Here is a 15,960-nt window from a genome sequence, read left to right on the forward strand (position 1 = left end):
TCGTTATTGTTGATGAAGTTACATCCATAGCAGTTTATGCTTGCCCTGATGCATTGAAGTTTATTGGTTTTTTTTGTTGTTGTTGTTTGTTTTTTGCCCCAAGATGGAGTCTTGCTCTGTCACCCAGACTGGAGTGCAGTGGCATGATCTCGGCTTACTGCAACCTCTGCCTCCTGGGTTCAAGCAATTCTCCTGCCTTAGCCTCTTGAATAGCTGAGATTATAAGTGCCCACCACGGCGCCTTGCTAATTTTTGTATTTTTACTAGAGCAGGGGTTTCACCATGTTGGCCAGGCTGGTCTGAAACTTCTGACCTTGTGATTCGTCCACCTCGGCCTCCCAAAGTGCTGGGATTACAGGCGTGAGCCACCATACCAACCTGAAGCTTATTCTTTGAGAGACAGCCACAATGTATACTTGCGCCAAAGCTTATTGAAGAATAAACTTCAATGTGTTGGGGCAAGTATACATAGAGGCTCTCTCTCAAACTGATTTAAGTGTATTTCTGATCTTCATAAATTTTTAAGTAGATGTTTCGTTGAGGCATCTATTCTAGACTACAATATGGAGAAAAAGAAATACAACAGAGCACTTAAAATTAAAATCATAGTGTTTGAGGCTTGGACTTTGAAATTTACCTATTCCTATAATCCCTAATTATCGACTTTTAGACCAGTGCTGGTTAGTGAAAACATTTTCACTGGTCTATGGTGAAGTGAGAAAAATAAGGACAGAAGATAATGAGTTTTTAAAAGCTAAACATTTTCACTTTAAAGGAGTGCTTCTTACGGAATATATCTTTCTAATTTAGGGGAATTAAACATGTTCTTTATCTCGTGAAATGATGGTGATAATAAATGGTAGGGCTTTAAAAAAAATTCATGCTCGGCAAAACAACAACAACTTGGTAGCTCTATGTCATTTCCACCTACGATTCTTCTTTCTTTTACATTTTTTACTGTTTTGTGATATCTTAAAATATGAACCCAACTTCGCATTTTACAGATGAGGAAACAGACATTGACAGGTTAATTTGTTCCAGGTCTTACAGCTCAGCAGCTTGTGAACCACGACTAAAACCCTATGTGTGATACTGTCTCTCTAGAATTCCTGGTCTTCTGAAAATTGCTTTCATTTTAATAGGTTATAAATTTGAAACTGAAGATATAGTAGTTCTTATGTGCTAATAACTATTTTTGATTTCCAAGTATAAAGAAATTCAAAAGACCATGTTCTTGTATAGCTAAGTGCTGAAGTCCACTGATTAGCCTGCATTAGAAGAATCTTAAACATGGCCAAAGATTTTTATCAGCAGATCAGAATTAGCTGTCACCGAATTCAGCTACTTAGGTGTTACATGCTCCCCAATGACTGACAAAGAAGTTAAAATATCAGTAAAGTTACTATTTCCTTTTGGAAGTTGACAGACTATACTGCCACGGTGGAGAGTGTAGTATTCAAACTTCTATAGTTAATTTAACTACAGAAAGTACTGTTTTCTCTCTCACAGATATACACCCACACACGCATACATATTCATACCAATCAATCTGCAGCCCATCTAGATTTGGAAGGGAAAAAACTACCAGGGTGAAGAGTAGAAGTTACCAGAAACATTGGCATGAACATATCTGGCCAGTTGTTGTGTTCAGGAGATTGCAGATAGTACTCTGTGACACTTTGGAGGCTCCCCATTAATTGCCGTTGTCTGAAGTTTCCCAAAGTATGTTTCAAAATGGAAATAATTAACTTCCTTATCACCCTTGTCTCACTCATCTTACTGAAACATAAGCCAGATAAACAAATGAATGTGGAGGGAGAGAACGGAATGAAATGTATTCCCAATCCTAATGCGGAGACATTAACTCTAGGGGTACTTTTCCATGGCTTCTTATATTTGACTTTGTGTGACTTACTTCTTTACGTAGGAATTCTTTAATTTCTGAAATGTCAGACATACTCAAAATGAAATGCTAATAAGGATAAAATGCATTTTTGAATTACCTGCTGTCTTTAGAATATGTGTCCTTCTGTTCTTTACTATGGCTAATATGTGAGCGTTGACTATATGGCCATAAAATTTCAATATTCAACAGATTATTGAATAATCTGTCTTTGAGTTCTTTAATTAGAATCACTTCTAAGATCCCTTTAATACTGAAAAGCAGAATGAGTTTTTTGTTTTTTTAATCACGATACAATTTTGTATTATGGTAGTCAGGCAGCTGAATTATAGTCATTTATTTGGCCATTTTATAAGAAATGGTTTAAGACTACATTGTTGCATAATTTATTAACAGTCTGACATATTGGAAAGAACATTCACAAACTAACCTATTAAACTGGTTCCTCCTCTAGCAGATGGGGAGGGCAGATCATGTGGCAGAAAAGGGCATAGTTGTAAAATTCTCCCTGTAACATGAAGATATTCCTATGGGAAATACTACTGCTGCTTAAAGACTTTTTTGGAACCTACACTCATGGTTGAAAGCCCTAAGTTGTATTACTTTATTATAATAAATATGTAAGATTACAGGAAACAGATGTATAACCTATAGATATTTTGTATATTCTTCACTTGAAGAAAACACATTTGTTATAAAGTTAACTTTAAAGTTAAATTCTATAACCCAATTATTTTTGGTTAACTTCTGTTAAAATCATCTATATATCCCAACAGAGAAAAAGCACCCAATAAATTGAAGACTTTGTAGATACAATTAAGTCTCCACTGTGGTACAATGGGCAGTTTAATTTAGCAGCAAGGTTTTGTGTACAGGGACCTGCAGCAGTTACTCTTTAGCATCAGTTGGACAACATTAACATTGTCATTATGCTATCTGCTGCCCTTCTACAGCACTGAACCATTTGTATTGCTCTCTAAACACGTATCACCCAGAACTTAGTTTTTGTCCCTTTTTCATTATGTTTAATAAAGTTTGATTATAGCATCATGCTTAGCCAGCAGGTGCCACTTCTAGCCTGATTTATCCTCAAGATTCCTTAGATGTAAGCTTTGGATTAAATTATTTACAACCAATTATTGGATTAAATTATATACAACCAATTCCCAGCTTTAGAAAGCTACACTTTAAAAAATCAAGTATATCTTGATCACTTGAAATGAGGAATAGATGTATAATTATACACAGTGTAGGTGAAGTGTGTAGGCAGCAGCATTGACTCCTAGAGCTCCTCATTTTGACACACAGATAGGATACCGATTATAACATCCTATGACCTAGAAACAACATTATCTGATGCATGCTGGGGATCTTCTTAAGGCACGATGGGAGGGAACTCACTGTAGAGCATTAAAAGTATCTTCAACATGGCAGCTGAGGTGCTTTCTTTGCTGGGAAAAGCTGCAAAGAGACTGGCAGAATGGCGAATTCAGGAGTTAATACCTCTCCAGGTGATGAAGTAAACAGGTTCAGTTTATCTTGTGAGAGACGCACCCAAAGATCAGTCATAATTGTGAAAAGCTTTCAGTCAAACTAGCCAGGCACAGGTGTAATGCGTTGGTATACAGCATCTATATAGTCATCTTAGGTTTTGTTTTGCTTTTCTTGGTTTTAAAATGTATTTATTATAATTACTGTGTATTTGAGCTTAAGGTTTGATTGCACAAGTTATTTTATATTGAATAGACTGCTTGTTATTTGCAATATAACAATCTGAATCAGATGAGACAAGTGCTATGATGATACATGTATTTTACATGATTATTTCATCTTGCAGACTGATCAAAGATCTTGTTAGCAACTCTTAATGCCTTTATTTTCTTAAGGTATTGTCATTCTCTAAGTTTTAATGTTAAAGTATAAAGTTAATTGTCTCTTGTAAAGTTCGATTTCATTTACGAAGTGAAACCATTCTTAACCTAGTAGTTTAGCTTTCTCTTGTATATTTTACAATCATTCCAAAAACAATTTGGAAGTTTTTAATAGTGTGTGAAAGAAAGTAAGATTTTAAGGAAACACTCTGCCCCTTTACAAAAGTCTTTGTGATGCAACATCTATTTAGAAATATGATCTTTTAAAGTACAGCAGATAGTCTTATCTGTTTAATCTCTTGGAGCTTTTATAATTGTTTCCTGATTTAATGTTTACTAGTTACAACTAGTCTGTTTCAGAAGGCAAATTGTCTCTTTATTTGGTGTTTAAATTACTCTTAAATAATGTGTAACTTGAAAATGAAACTTTAAAAAAGTAGCACTTACATTATTAATTGTTGATTTTCAAATTGATTTAAAAACTATTGTAAGATCTTATGTCAAGGACAAAGTTAATTTGGCACTACTGTATGTTTCAACGTGGCAGATGCATGGATCCTTGCTTGGTTTAGTTCATTTTCTAAAACTTTTGAAAAAATGTCTTGGCATTAACCAACTGCAGTTCAGTAGTTTTTCTCTTTCATTCTCAAATTGGTGTTGTGTCACATGCTTCTGGGTAAGACGATTTCTTCTTTTAAATTCAGACTTTAATTAATATGTAGTGTCTGTTTACTTTGTGTACTAGAGCTTAATGTATCACTAATGCTTTTTGTGTTTAACCTATCTTGGAGTGTTTGAAGTAACTGGAATGAAATACTTATTAAATCTCACCTCAGAACAAAAATATAAAATTGAATCTGATTTTCACTAAAACTTCTAGTACTTACTGGACATCTAGACAGCCCCCGCCCCCAAACGAAATGTCTTAGGATGTAGGGACAGATCATTGCTCAAAATTGTTGCCAGTATTTCTTCATACCCAAAGTTTGTCACTCTCACTTATTTAGATTACACCACTATGACTAGGATCACAGACAACTGAGCTAAAAACATGGACTTTAAAATCAAATCGACCTGGGTTCAAATCTCTACTCAGCTGTGCTATCTTGGGCAACTTAATCTCTCTGAGTCTGTTATATCTTTAAAATGAAGGTACTACCTCAAAGGAGTTTTCTGAAGGATTAAATGAGATAATAGATCTGAAGGACTTAGCACAGTACCTAGCTTGTAGTAAATGCTCAGTACCTGGTTATTACTATGATTCCCATATGGAATGGTGAAGTTCAACAGGAGCAATGAACTATCCAGTGACTGAAGATAATGCCCTGCCTTTTTCTGGCTGACATACAAATACATGATCTCAAGGAAGCGCCAAAGTCCATGTCCTCCTAATGGTGGGATAGCAGTATCACTCTTCATACATGGAAGGACAGCATACCTTTGTGAAAAGTATCAGTGAAGATGCACATAGTGCAAATTGTGTAATCTTCATGCTTTTATAACACCAATCTTTTTCCTCTGTGCAACAGGCAGTTTTTCCAGTTTCATATTTTCTATTAAGCAACTAATAACACATTCAAGTTTATTTTAATTACCAGGGATTTTAAGAGTATAGTATTTCCTAGGATGTTGACATGGACAAGTAATTGTTTTTAAGATGATTAAAGTTAGCTACCTTCATGTTATTATACTTGCATATACTTTTACCTTATAGATTCAGAACAATTCCGGTACATTCTTAATTCAGTAAACAGTTTGAAGCTAACACATGGAGGCACTGTTCCAGTCACAGATTCAGCATCACATGAGACAAACTCTCTGCCTTGTGAAGCTTATATTCTACTGGGGGCATAGACAGTAAACATGAAAAATAAAACATGGTATATTAGTGAAAAGTACTGTGGACAAAAAATAATGCAAGTAAGGGACAGAAAGTGTGGGGAGTCCAATTTTAAAAGAAGGTGGTTGGAGAAATGCCTCACTGAGAAGGTGTTCTTTGAGTAAAGAAAAAAAAAAAAAAGAAGCAAGAGAATAAGCTATGTAGGTGTCTTGGAAGAACATTCCAGGCAGAGGGAACATCAAGTACAAAGGCCATGAGGCAGGAACAAATGGGATTGCAGAACAGTGTTCCAGGGAAAGCGTACTAGGAGGTGAAGTCATAACCTTGGGGTAGGGGAAAGATTATATAGTCTTATAGGTTATAGTAAGGACTTTAGCTTATATTCTGGGTGAGTCATATGGGAATTCTTTAAAAGATTTTGAGCAGAGGAATGGTATGATCTAACTTACATTTTGAGAATAGTACTGTGTCTTCTGAGTTTAGAATTTATTGTGGGGGTATGAGGTGGAAGCAGGGAGACTAGATCGGCTATGCCATTTATCCACTTGAGAGATGATAGTGGCTTAAACCAGGATGGTAACAGTGGAGGTGGTGAGAAGTAGTTGAATTAGATTCAACTGTTTTGTAAGTCAAACCATTAGGATTTGCTGATAAATTGCCTGTGGAATGTGTGAGAGAGCGGGGGTAAAAGGGTGAATCTAAGGTTTTTGGTCAAAGCAAGTGGAATATATAGAGATGGGCAAGACTGGGTGAGATAGGATTGTGGAAAGATGATCTCAGTTTTAAACACGCTAAGTTTGAGGTATTTAACTGACATCTAAGTGGATCTGTTGAGGAAACAGTTGGATATACAAATATAGTGTTTAAGGCAGACTTCCAGGCTTGAAGGAGAAATTTGGAAGTCATCACAACATATATATGGTATTTAAAATTGTGAGGTTCGAAGACCAAGCCCCATACCATTTAAAGGCCAGGAATATGAGGAAGAAGCAGGGGGAAAAAAAAAAAAAAAAAAAAAAAAACCAAAAAGGAATAGCCAGGGAAGTAGGAAGAAAACCTGAAGAATATGGTGTCCTGGAAGCTAAGTGAAGAAGTTTAAAGCAGAAGAGGGCTCAGCTGTGTTAAAAGCTGCCAGTGGGTCAAGGAGGAAGAGAATTGAGCTTTAACTGACCTTTGGATCTAATAGCATGGAAGTCGTTGGAGACCCTGATGAGGAGAACAAGTTTATAGAATGGTAGGAGACATAAGCCTGATTGTAGTAGGTTCAAGAGAGAATAGGAGAGAACTGGGAGACAGAGAGCCATAGACATGTCTTTCAAGGAATGCCAAAGAGATAGAAAATAAATGGGCTATAGCTGAAAAGAAGATGCAAGGGAGGGAATGATTTTTAAGATGAAAGAAATAACAGCTGGTTATGATGCTGAAGGGAATAGTTCAGAAGAGCAGGGAAAATTAATGAGGAAGGAAGAGAGGGAAGAATTGGTAGAGTAGCACTTCCATGTCCTTATAAAGACAGGGTGTAATGCACAAGTGAAGGGGTTGGCCTCAGCTTGGAGCATCAACAGTTCATCCATAGTCACAGGAGAGAAAAACAGCATGTGGCCACAGATGTGATTAGGTGGGTAGATGTAGCAGTGAGAGTCTGTGGAAATTCTCTTTGGATTGTTGCTGTTTTTTCTGCAGAATAGGTCAGCTGCTGAGAATGAGTGTGGATGAGGAATGTTGGTGGTCTGAAGAGAGTAAGTATGAAATCCAGAGGAGTGGGCCAGTGAGTGGACTAGTGCAGTGTGGTCTCTCTGCATCAGGGAGAGGCCATTTGAGGTAGCAATCACAAATTTAAAGTGAGACATTCAGCACAGTTGTGTGTTTCTCACAGCAAATTCAGCTGCATAGGTACAGGTACAGATTAGGTGGAGAATTGGATAGGATAGAACCAGGCTGTGGTTGAGATGATTAAGTACAACCAAGTGAGGGCGTGGCAAGAGAGATGAGAGTATTTATCAGGGACTGAGCATGATTAGCTATGGAATTTAAGAGGAAGAAGACAAAAGTTTCTCCCAAAAGCACTATAAAGGAGGTAATATAAGCAGTATTCCTGTTTTACAAATGAAGCCACTAATATAGACCTTTCTTTTTTAAATTATACTTTTAAGTTCTGGGATACATGTGCAGAACATGCAGGTTTGTTACATACGTATACATGGGCCATGGTGGTTTGCTGCACCCATCAACTCGTCACCTACATTAGGTATTTCTCCTAATGCTATCCCTCCCCTAGCCCCCCACTCCCTGACAGGCCCCTGTGTGTGATGTTCCCCTCCCTGTGTCCATGTGTTCTCATTGTTCAACTTCCACTTATGAGTAAGAACATGCAGTGTTTGATTTTCTGTTCCTGTGTTAGTTTGCTGAGAATGATGGTTTCCAGCTTCATCCATCTCCCTGCAAAGGACATGAACTCATTCTTTTTCGTGGCTGCATAGAACCACATTTTAAACCCAGATCTGTGAGCCTAGAAAATTTTTGTTGTTTCTCTCATGAGACATTATATTCTGCCTAATGATGGGTACGATGCTCAGCATCATACCCTTACCACCAACTCTTTTTTTTTTTTTGAAGTAAAATGAAATGTTTAAATGTTTTTTGAAATGAATATATCAATAGACTGAGTATAACACCTGACAAGGAAGTATTATAGTTTAAGATGATAGGCAAAACTGGGCAGAGGCTGGCTAGTGTACTTGAAAGAGCACTGGGTGCTCGATTTGTGCTCTACCATTCATTTGCTTCTCTGTAAGATGAGGGATCAGACAGTATCAGTTGTTCAAATATTCAGCTGAACTGGAAGTTCCAAGGAGTACCTTCAGGGGCTGTCATAGCCTCCCCTACCAGAGCAGCTATGCTTTTTGCTTTCATCTACACTTGTGTTTTTATATAAGATTCTATTCAAATGGATGACCCATGACCCCCTCACTACCTGCAGAAAGAATTTGAAAACCTCTAGACTAAATGATCTCTCTGGTTTCTTCTCACCTGAATGTTCTTTGAGCTTTGCCTACTGTGTGTGTGTGTGTGTGTGTGTGTGTGTGTGCATGCAATGTGTGTATGTCTGTACTAACCATTATGAGGATTACCTAGAAAGCATTTCTCTTTCTCCAAGACTTAAGGCAAATATGTATAAAAGATTAAATTTATGTAACATCAATAACTAAAAAACATACAGTGCAGTTTAAATCCAACTAAAGTATAGGCTCTTCAAAAGCTATTTTCTATTTCTTTATATATCTTCAGCCTTAAGTCTGAAGAGTTCTCAATTGAGGATAAGGTGGTACTCACCCCTTAGGGGCATTTTATAAATCTGAAGACATGCTTTTATGTCTGCTAATATTGTCTCTGAGAATGTATGTTTTGAAACAACTATTTTTAAAAATTTTAAATTAGTTTCTTTATGGTACTCTTTTATAGTACCAGTAAGAAATTATTTTTTAAAAATGGTGTGTTGGTAGATTATGACTATCCTTTGATGTTTATGAAGAGGTATCACAAAATATTTGTCATAAGAAAGAGGTATTGGGTTTGATATGGTTGAGAACTACTGGTCTATGTTCTATACTAAGGCACCCAGAAGTTTGGAAGTGATGGTAGTATAATCATATATCAGATTGAATGGTAGATACTGCTAATGATGTGTGAAATTAGAAAAATTAAAGATTGTTCTGGACTTGGGTAGCCATGAAATCTTCAGTGGGAGGAGAGGATTGTTAGAGGGGATCTTACATTCAGCACTATGATTAAACACTTGACATGACACACCTTATCTTGAAGAAATGAATGACCAGACTTGTCCAAGAGACTGAGAAAGTACTTTCCAGGTAGGGTATATCATAGAATTTAAAGCTGGAACGGCCCTAAGAATCACCTAGGCCAGACATTTTTAGTTCAGGATTGTTGCCCTTTGAAGTTCATGGATGGATTTCAAGGAACTTGTGAATCACTTGAAATTGTGTCTATCATTTAGCATGTCTTTCTGAGGGGAATTGGGTTCCTAGTTCTCATTCTCAAAAAGGCCCATCATCTCTAAGAGGTTAAGGCCTACTGATCTAGTGTGGTCCCAGATTCAGACAGATGGTTTGCTCAAGGTTACACAGCCAGTTAGGGGCAGAGATGAGGATCGACACCCAGTGACTTCTAGTTTCTTGCTGATTTCACTATACTCAGCTAAACTACATGAACAAAGGCACAGGCAGGATTAAGCTACGATTTTATATTAGATGGCATAAAAACAATCAACTAGCCTGGGGTCAATTGAATTAAGTCTGTCAGTCTGTTTCTACAAAAGTTTCGGAAGGATGGGCTTCAGTTTGTCTCTTCAAAGTGAACTAATATTTTGATTTTTCTTGCTACGACTCACCAAAGTAGCTTTCTCAGTAGAAGGTAAACTCTTTGAAAAATATTCCTATTCTTAGGCTGGGTGTGATGGCCCCCGCCTGTAATCCCAGCACTTTGGGAGGCCATCGAGGGCAGATCACTTGAGCCCAGGATTTTGAGAACAGCCTGAGCAGCATGGCGAAACCCCGTCTCTACAAAAAATGCAAAAACACTAGCCAGGCATGGTGATATCAGCACATCTGTGTTCCCAGCTGCCCGGGAGGCTGAGGTGGGAAGGATCTTTTGAGCCCTGGAGGCAGAGGTTGCAGTGAGCTGAGATCACACCACTGCACTCCAGCCTGTGTGACAAAATGAGAGCTTGTCTCAAAAAAAAAAAAAAAAAAAAAAAGCAAAATTACTATTTTTGAGCCTGTTTCCGCAGTTTCTTTCCAGTGGCACTGTTTTTCTAACCTGCAGCAGCCCCCAGCTTTCTGCGTAATCCAATCAAAATTACTTGGCCTGATTTGTTAAATCTTGTAACTACCGTAGCATATTTAGTCAAGCGTATTTAGCGTATTTAGTGTATGCTGTGCCCCAGTCAGACTAGTGTCCTTGCTATTGGTACTTCCTATTCTCCCAAAGTCCTTTCATTCCCACCTTCGTATCTTTTTTCGTACAGTCCCTGAGCCTGGAATGCCTTCCATTCCTCTTTCATTTCTAGATGCCCAACATGAGGTCCAGCTTAAATCTAATCTCCACAACGCCTCTCCTAGTTACTCTTGGCCATTTTGCACTTTCTGTGAACTCCTTTTGCGTTTATTGCTTATACTGCTGCCTATACTGCATGTGGTAGTTACATATTAGTTATGTATTACCACAAGGCTTTTCAGTGGAAATGCTTTAGTGGTCACCTTGGGAGTTGGGATTCAGGGAATTCTGGTGCAGGACTCTAGACATCCCCAAACCCTGTTTTGGCCAGAGCAACTCCACTTTTTAGTGTTATATATGGGCAGTTTGCAGTAGTGTTTATTAGAAGAGATGGTTTAGTTGCGCCCCCTGTCCCCATGCCCCCAAACAGTTTCAAAAACACTGGATCTATCTTGTGTGATAGTTGACTCATAAATGTTAACTTATAATGGCCAAGGGCCAGGAATTAATACTACTTCAGACTTGTATTACCACTCCTAGGCAACTGGTGCAGTTTTGAACACAAAGTGGACATACAGGAAATGATTTTACAGCTGTATTGATCCCATATGGGAAACAGGAGATAGTAAATAGCATTACCTGAGAAATGTACCTTAATGAAGAACTCAGAATAATGTTTCTGGGTTGACCTTTGAGAAGTAAATCTAAGTTGGTAGTTTCTGCCCCTCCACCCCCCGCCTTTGGATATAAACTTAACACTATTTAAAGATGTCTAGTTTACATGCACATGTTTAAGAAAAATCTCATTGGCATACCCTATTCTACCAAAGTTTTGCCAGACTTAAATATCATATTCATGCATTTGTGTAAGCATTAAGGTTGTTGTTCAACTCACAGAATGATATGCAGAGTACCACTACACCTAGAAATCTAGAAAAAATTAAATTCGGAAGTTGATGTGCTCAAAGACATTTATGTCAATAATGATTACAAATGGAAAATGCCAGCCTTTCAGACCAGTTATTTCAGCTTTCTGTAATTAATTGTGTAAACTAATAAAGACCTGAGTATTTAAATCAATTGTGCTATCAACTTGTTAATACTCTTTTTTTTTTTTTTTTTTTTCTCCTGCTCTCTGCTTGGTTCACTGTCATCACCTACAGGCGTACTTTATTGTTGGCTTCCAAAGATTACTAACTTATCTGTATCACTGAGATTGAACTGCCTTGGCTGTACTGCTATTCTTACTGCTGCTTCTATTATTGCCTTCTTCAGCAAAATAAGGCTTTCAAAAGCCAAAGAATAACAAGAAATACCATTTTAGAAGCCTTTCCACTATGAAACTTAAGCTAAATGTACTCACCATTATTTTGCTGCCTGTCCACTTGTTAATAACAATATACAGTGCCCTTATATTTATTCCATGGTATTTTCTTACCAATGCCAAGAAGAAAAACGCTATGGCAAAGAGAATAAAAGCTAAGCCCACTTCAGACAAACCTGGAAGTCCATATCGCTCTGTCACACACTTCGACTCACTAGCTGTAATAGACATCCCTGGAGCAGATACTCTGGATAAATTATTTGACCATGCTGTATCCAAGTTTGGGAAGAAGGATAGCCTTGGGACCAGGGAAATCCTAAGTGAAGAAAATGAAATGCAGCCAAATGGAAAAGTTTTTAAGAAGGTAAAGTATTTTGGTGCTTTTCATTTATGTTTTAAAGAGTAAGACACATTTGTTTTATTATAAATGGAATGCATTTTAAATATGCTGGCATTCTATTATAGTGCTGTGTAAAACTACTCAGAAGCCGTTCGTAGCTTCTTTATGTTCACTTAAGAGCATTTTTAGAGTTTTATGCTTTGGATAGTATTTTAATTGCTTGTTTGAATATATTAATATTAGGGAATGTATCACTTTAACAGTTAATTCTTGGGAATTACAAATGGATGAACTACCTTGAAGTGAACTGCAGAGTGAATAACTTTGGTAGTGGACTCACTGCACTGGGACTAAAACCAAAGAACACCATTGCTATCTTCTGTGAGACCAGGGCCGAGTGGATGATTGCAGCACAGACCTGCTTTAAGTACAACTTTCCTCGTAAGTGCCTTGTGTTTTTGGAGCGGGGAGAGAAGAGTCTTTGCTTGCATGTGAAAATTGTTTTGAGATGTTTCTGTTTTCAGAGTAGGTGTTGTTTAGCCATTTTACACAGAAATTACGTCCACAATACATTTTGTAATATTGCGGCTAAAAGATATCTGATAGCTCCTGTTAAATATAACTTTTAAGAACTAATATGGGAATTGGCAGCTTTAAGGGATATGATTTACATTTATTTTCCAATTGGAAATGAATTGTACCTGAAAGAGTTGGAGTTTGGGGGTATTTTTCAGGGATGATATACAAAGAGTAATGATTAAAAGAACAAAAAACCATTTCTTAGGATAATTCAAGTTCATTGCTACACTTTGAGACCTCTTATTTGACTTATTCCATTTTACATGTGAAATATGCATGTGACAACTGGAATTGGCATTAGTTATGTTAGAAAGTAAAATTGAGTATGTTTCTAATACTCAAGCATTTGTTGTTGCCACTGTTTAAGAAGTAAACAATGTATTGTTCCATACTAAGTACTCCATTGTTTGTTGAATGAAATATAACACTGTAGGGTAGGATTGAAGAACTTAAATTTCAAACAAAAAATAGATAATATGAAAATGATCCCCTATGTACCCATTACCCACTTTCAACGATCAACAGCTTGTGAAAAGTGGCTATTTTTAACCACGTTGTTTCTAGTTACCAATCTAGAGCTGAATTTTCAGTTCTTTCTAAGTTTAGCAAATGTCCTTTGATTCCAACTGATCTTGGTTTAAGTTTATGTTATCTCTGGTGGCTCCTAAGGAGTAGATCTCCTTGATCTCTCTAATTAAGGTGTGGAGGTCACCAATCACATTGGACATTGGACTCACAAAAGCAGCTTCTTAGAAGGAGTAAGGACATTATCTGTGGCTGATCTTATGACTTAAGATCCTCAAGATTTTCAAGGACTTATCCATTCTTTGGAGTCTATGGCCAATGAAAGTGTGTATCAAGAGGAAGCCCTAGCTGGGCCAGTCTGACCTGAATTAAGAGTTCAGCCAGTATCAATTGGCCCTGAGCATCTTAATTGACAGATTTTTGATCAACTGTGGCAGTGCGAGTGTTTCTGGGTTTCTTCAGGTTTAGGAAGTGAGAGTTCTGGGAATTTGTAAGGAAAACTTTGGGCTCCGAGGGAGTTTGAAGCAAGGTTGAAGGATGGTGACAGAGACTATGAAATCAAATTAAAATATACAATGTCTTTGTGTCTCTAAGTGTACCTATTATTAAAGACTGACTTCAATAATATCCATTTCTAATAGATGTTTATTACTTAATATTTCTGTTTATTTTTATTATGTAGTTGTGACTTTATATGCCACACTTGGCAAAGAAGCAGTAGTTCATGGGCTAAATGAATCTGAGGCTTCCTATCTGATTACCAGTGTTGAACTTCTGGAAAGTAAACTTAAGGTAAATATGAAATTTTATTTTAATTCATGGTTTGCATTGTCTGGCAGGACAGAAAAATATTCAGTAAGTGAATTTTTGTTACAGGCTCAAATTTAATAGCTGTTTTTTTTCTTTCTGCCTAACAGACTGCATTGTTAGATATCAGTTGTGTAAAACATATCATTTATGTGGACAATAAGACTATCAATAAAGCAGAGTACCCGGAAGGTTTTGAGATTCACAGCATGCAATCAGTAGAAGAGTTGGGATCCAACCCAGAAAACTGTAAGTACAGCAGTAGAAACAATTTTATTTACCTATTCCAGGTTAGTTATTTCGGTAGGTTAGGGAAACAAGTGATATGAGTAAATCCACAAAAGTTCTTTGACTGAAAAAAAAAAGTTTAAAACTCTTTAAAAACCATCAAGACCATATATGATTAAGATTTTCCCTCCATTTCTCCTCAAAAAAAGTAAGTTAGTAAATTTCACTAAATGGTTGAGATGTAATCAGTGGTTCAGACTTTATGGCAGTTGCTGCCAAATGTTTCTTCATTTTTTAAATAACCCACTATAACCTTCCAATTTGGGCCTCATAAAAGAAAAATATTTCAGGCCTTCCATTCAGTAAACTTTCTGAAATAAATGCTTAATGCTAGTTATCTTAAGGATGTTTCAGAGGATGCAAAACTGTTTACCAAGATTAATGCTTGGATGTATTTTACCACTGAAGTGGTAGTTGGTATTTCATTTAAAGCAAGTAAGTGTACCTTGTAGCAAAATGTCAGTTGGCCATCAGGGCAGAGAGTTGAGGAAATTAATACTCCATTTGAAGAGTTTTCTTATCATGTTTAATGCGATGGTCATAATACCATACTATAATGAGGAAAGGATACATTTTTGCAGGAGAAAATGTTGGTCGAACCGCTACTCAGCTTCTGAACATTTTACTGTTAGAGAATGAACATGCGTTTATAATAACAGGTATAGATTATAGCTTTCTGCCATGTGTCCAGAATGGCAGAGAGTCTGAGATTTTACCCTGCTTGCCGGCAAACAGATGAGCCTGCAAAACTTCTTGGGGCCATAGACTTTTGGGTCTGAGATGAGGGACAGTTTTTTACTCACAACAATAGCAGTAGCCAGAGTATCATATCAACATTTATGTCATAAGAGAGGAACTCTGAGCTTAAAGAGCCTGAATATCTTATTATCTTATTGTACTGGACAGTAAGCATGCCTGCTGTTTGCTCTGGGGAGAGACACTATCTCTTTGCAAATATCCTTGTAAAGATAGTCTGGAACAAAGTCAATGTCTCTGCTTGCAAGATGTGTGGAACATGAGACCCATAGAGAATTATTTCTCTACACCAGGTTGACCCTGTAAGACTGGGATAAACTTGACTGAAAAGTCCTGATTGGTAGGGATCAGTTGCAGTTCTGCTGATTCACCAAAGGGTGTTGGTAGCAAACTAAGGGGTCACCAGTCTTCATAATTTTGTGTGAGCAATAATGTAATAGGCCACATATCCCACTTAGTTCTATTCATCTCTGCAATAGATAGGATACATATGTTTTTGTGGTACAGACAGTTATTATGATGCCACTTTTTTGCATAGTTACTTAAAAGTGGGCAGAAGCAAAGCATCACATTATGTGCTTAGATTAAGAATTTAGCTACTGCTGTTGCTTTGGTTAATCATCAGAGGAAATATGCAGTCCTTATTTGCTTGGTTTATAAACTATGACTGTATCTTTAAAAAGCATTAAAATTAGCCAGTTTAAGTGTAACTAT

At 37.1% G+C, this 15,960-nt stretch overlaps 1 protein-coding gene across 11 annotated transcripts in view; it reads left to right on the top strand.

The window, feature by feature from the left end:
- The window catches only part of ACSL4 (acyl-CoA synthetase long chain family member 4), a 95,708-nt gene that overhangs the window by 37,098 nt on the left and 42,650 nt on the right, over positions 1–15,960 (top strand). For 4 of the 11 annotated variants that reach the window (XM_073013462.1, XM_037989020.2, XM_073013463.1 and 1 more), the window contains 4 exons: positions 12,076–12,315; positions 12,555–12,732; positions 14,078–14,187; positions 14,313–14,451. In XM_073013462.1, coding sequence (XP_072869563.1) covers positions 12,088–12,315; positions 12,555–12,732; positions 14,078–14,187; positions 14,313–14,451 — 655 coding nt within the window. In that variant the 5' untranslated portion in view covers positions 12,076–12,087. Of the gene's footprint in view, positions 1–11,790; positions 12,316–12,554; positions 12,733–14,077; positions 14,188–14,312; positions 14,452–15,960 lie in introns of all 11 variants that reach the window. The other 7 variants (XM_073013460.1, XM_073013461.1, XM_037989018.2 and 4 more) reach the window with 3 other exon arrangements.

Source organism: Chlorocebus sabaeus, chromosome X (assembly GCF_047675955.1).
Source record: "Chlorocebus sabaeus isolate Y175 chromosome X, mChlSab1.0.hap1, whole genome shotgun sequence".
NCBI classification, from domain to species: domain Eukaryota; kingdom Metazoa; phylum Chordata; class Mammalia; order Primates; family Cercopithecidae; genus Chlorocebus; species Chlorocebus sabaeus.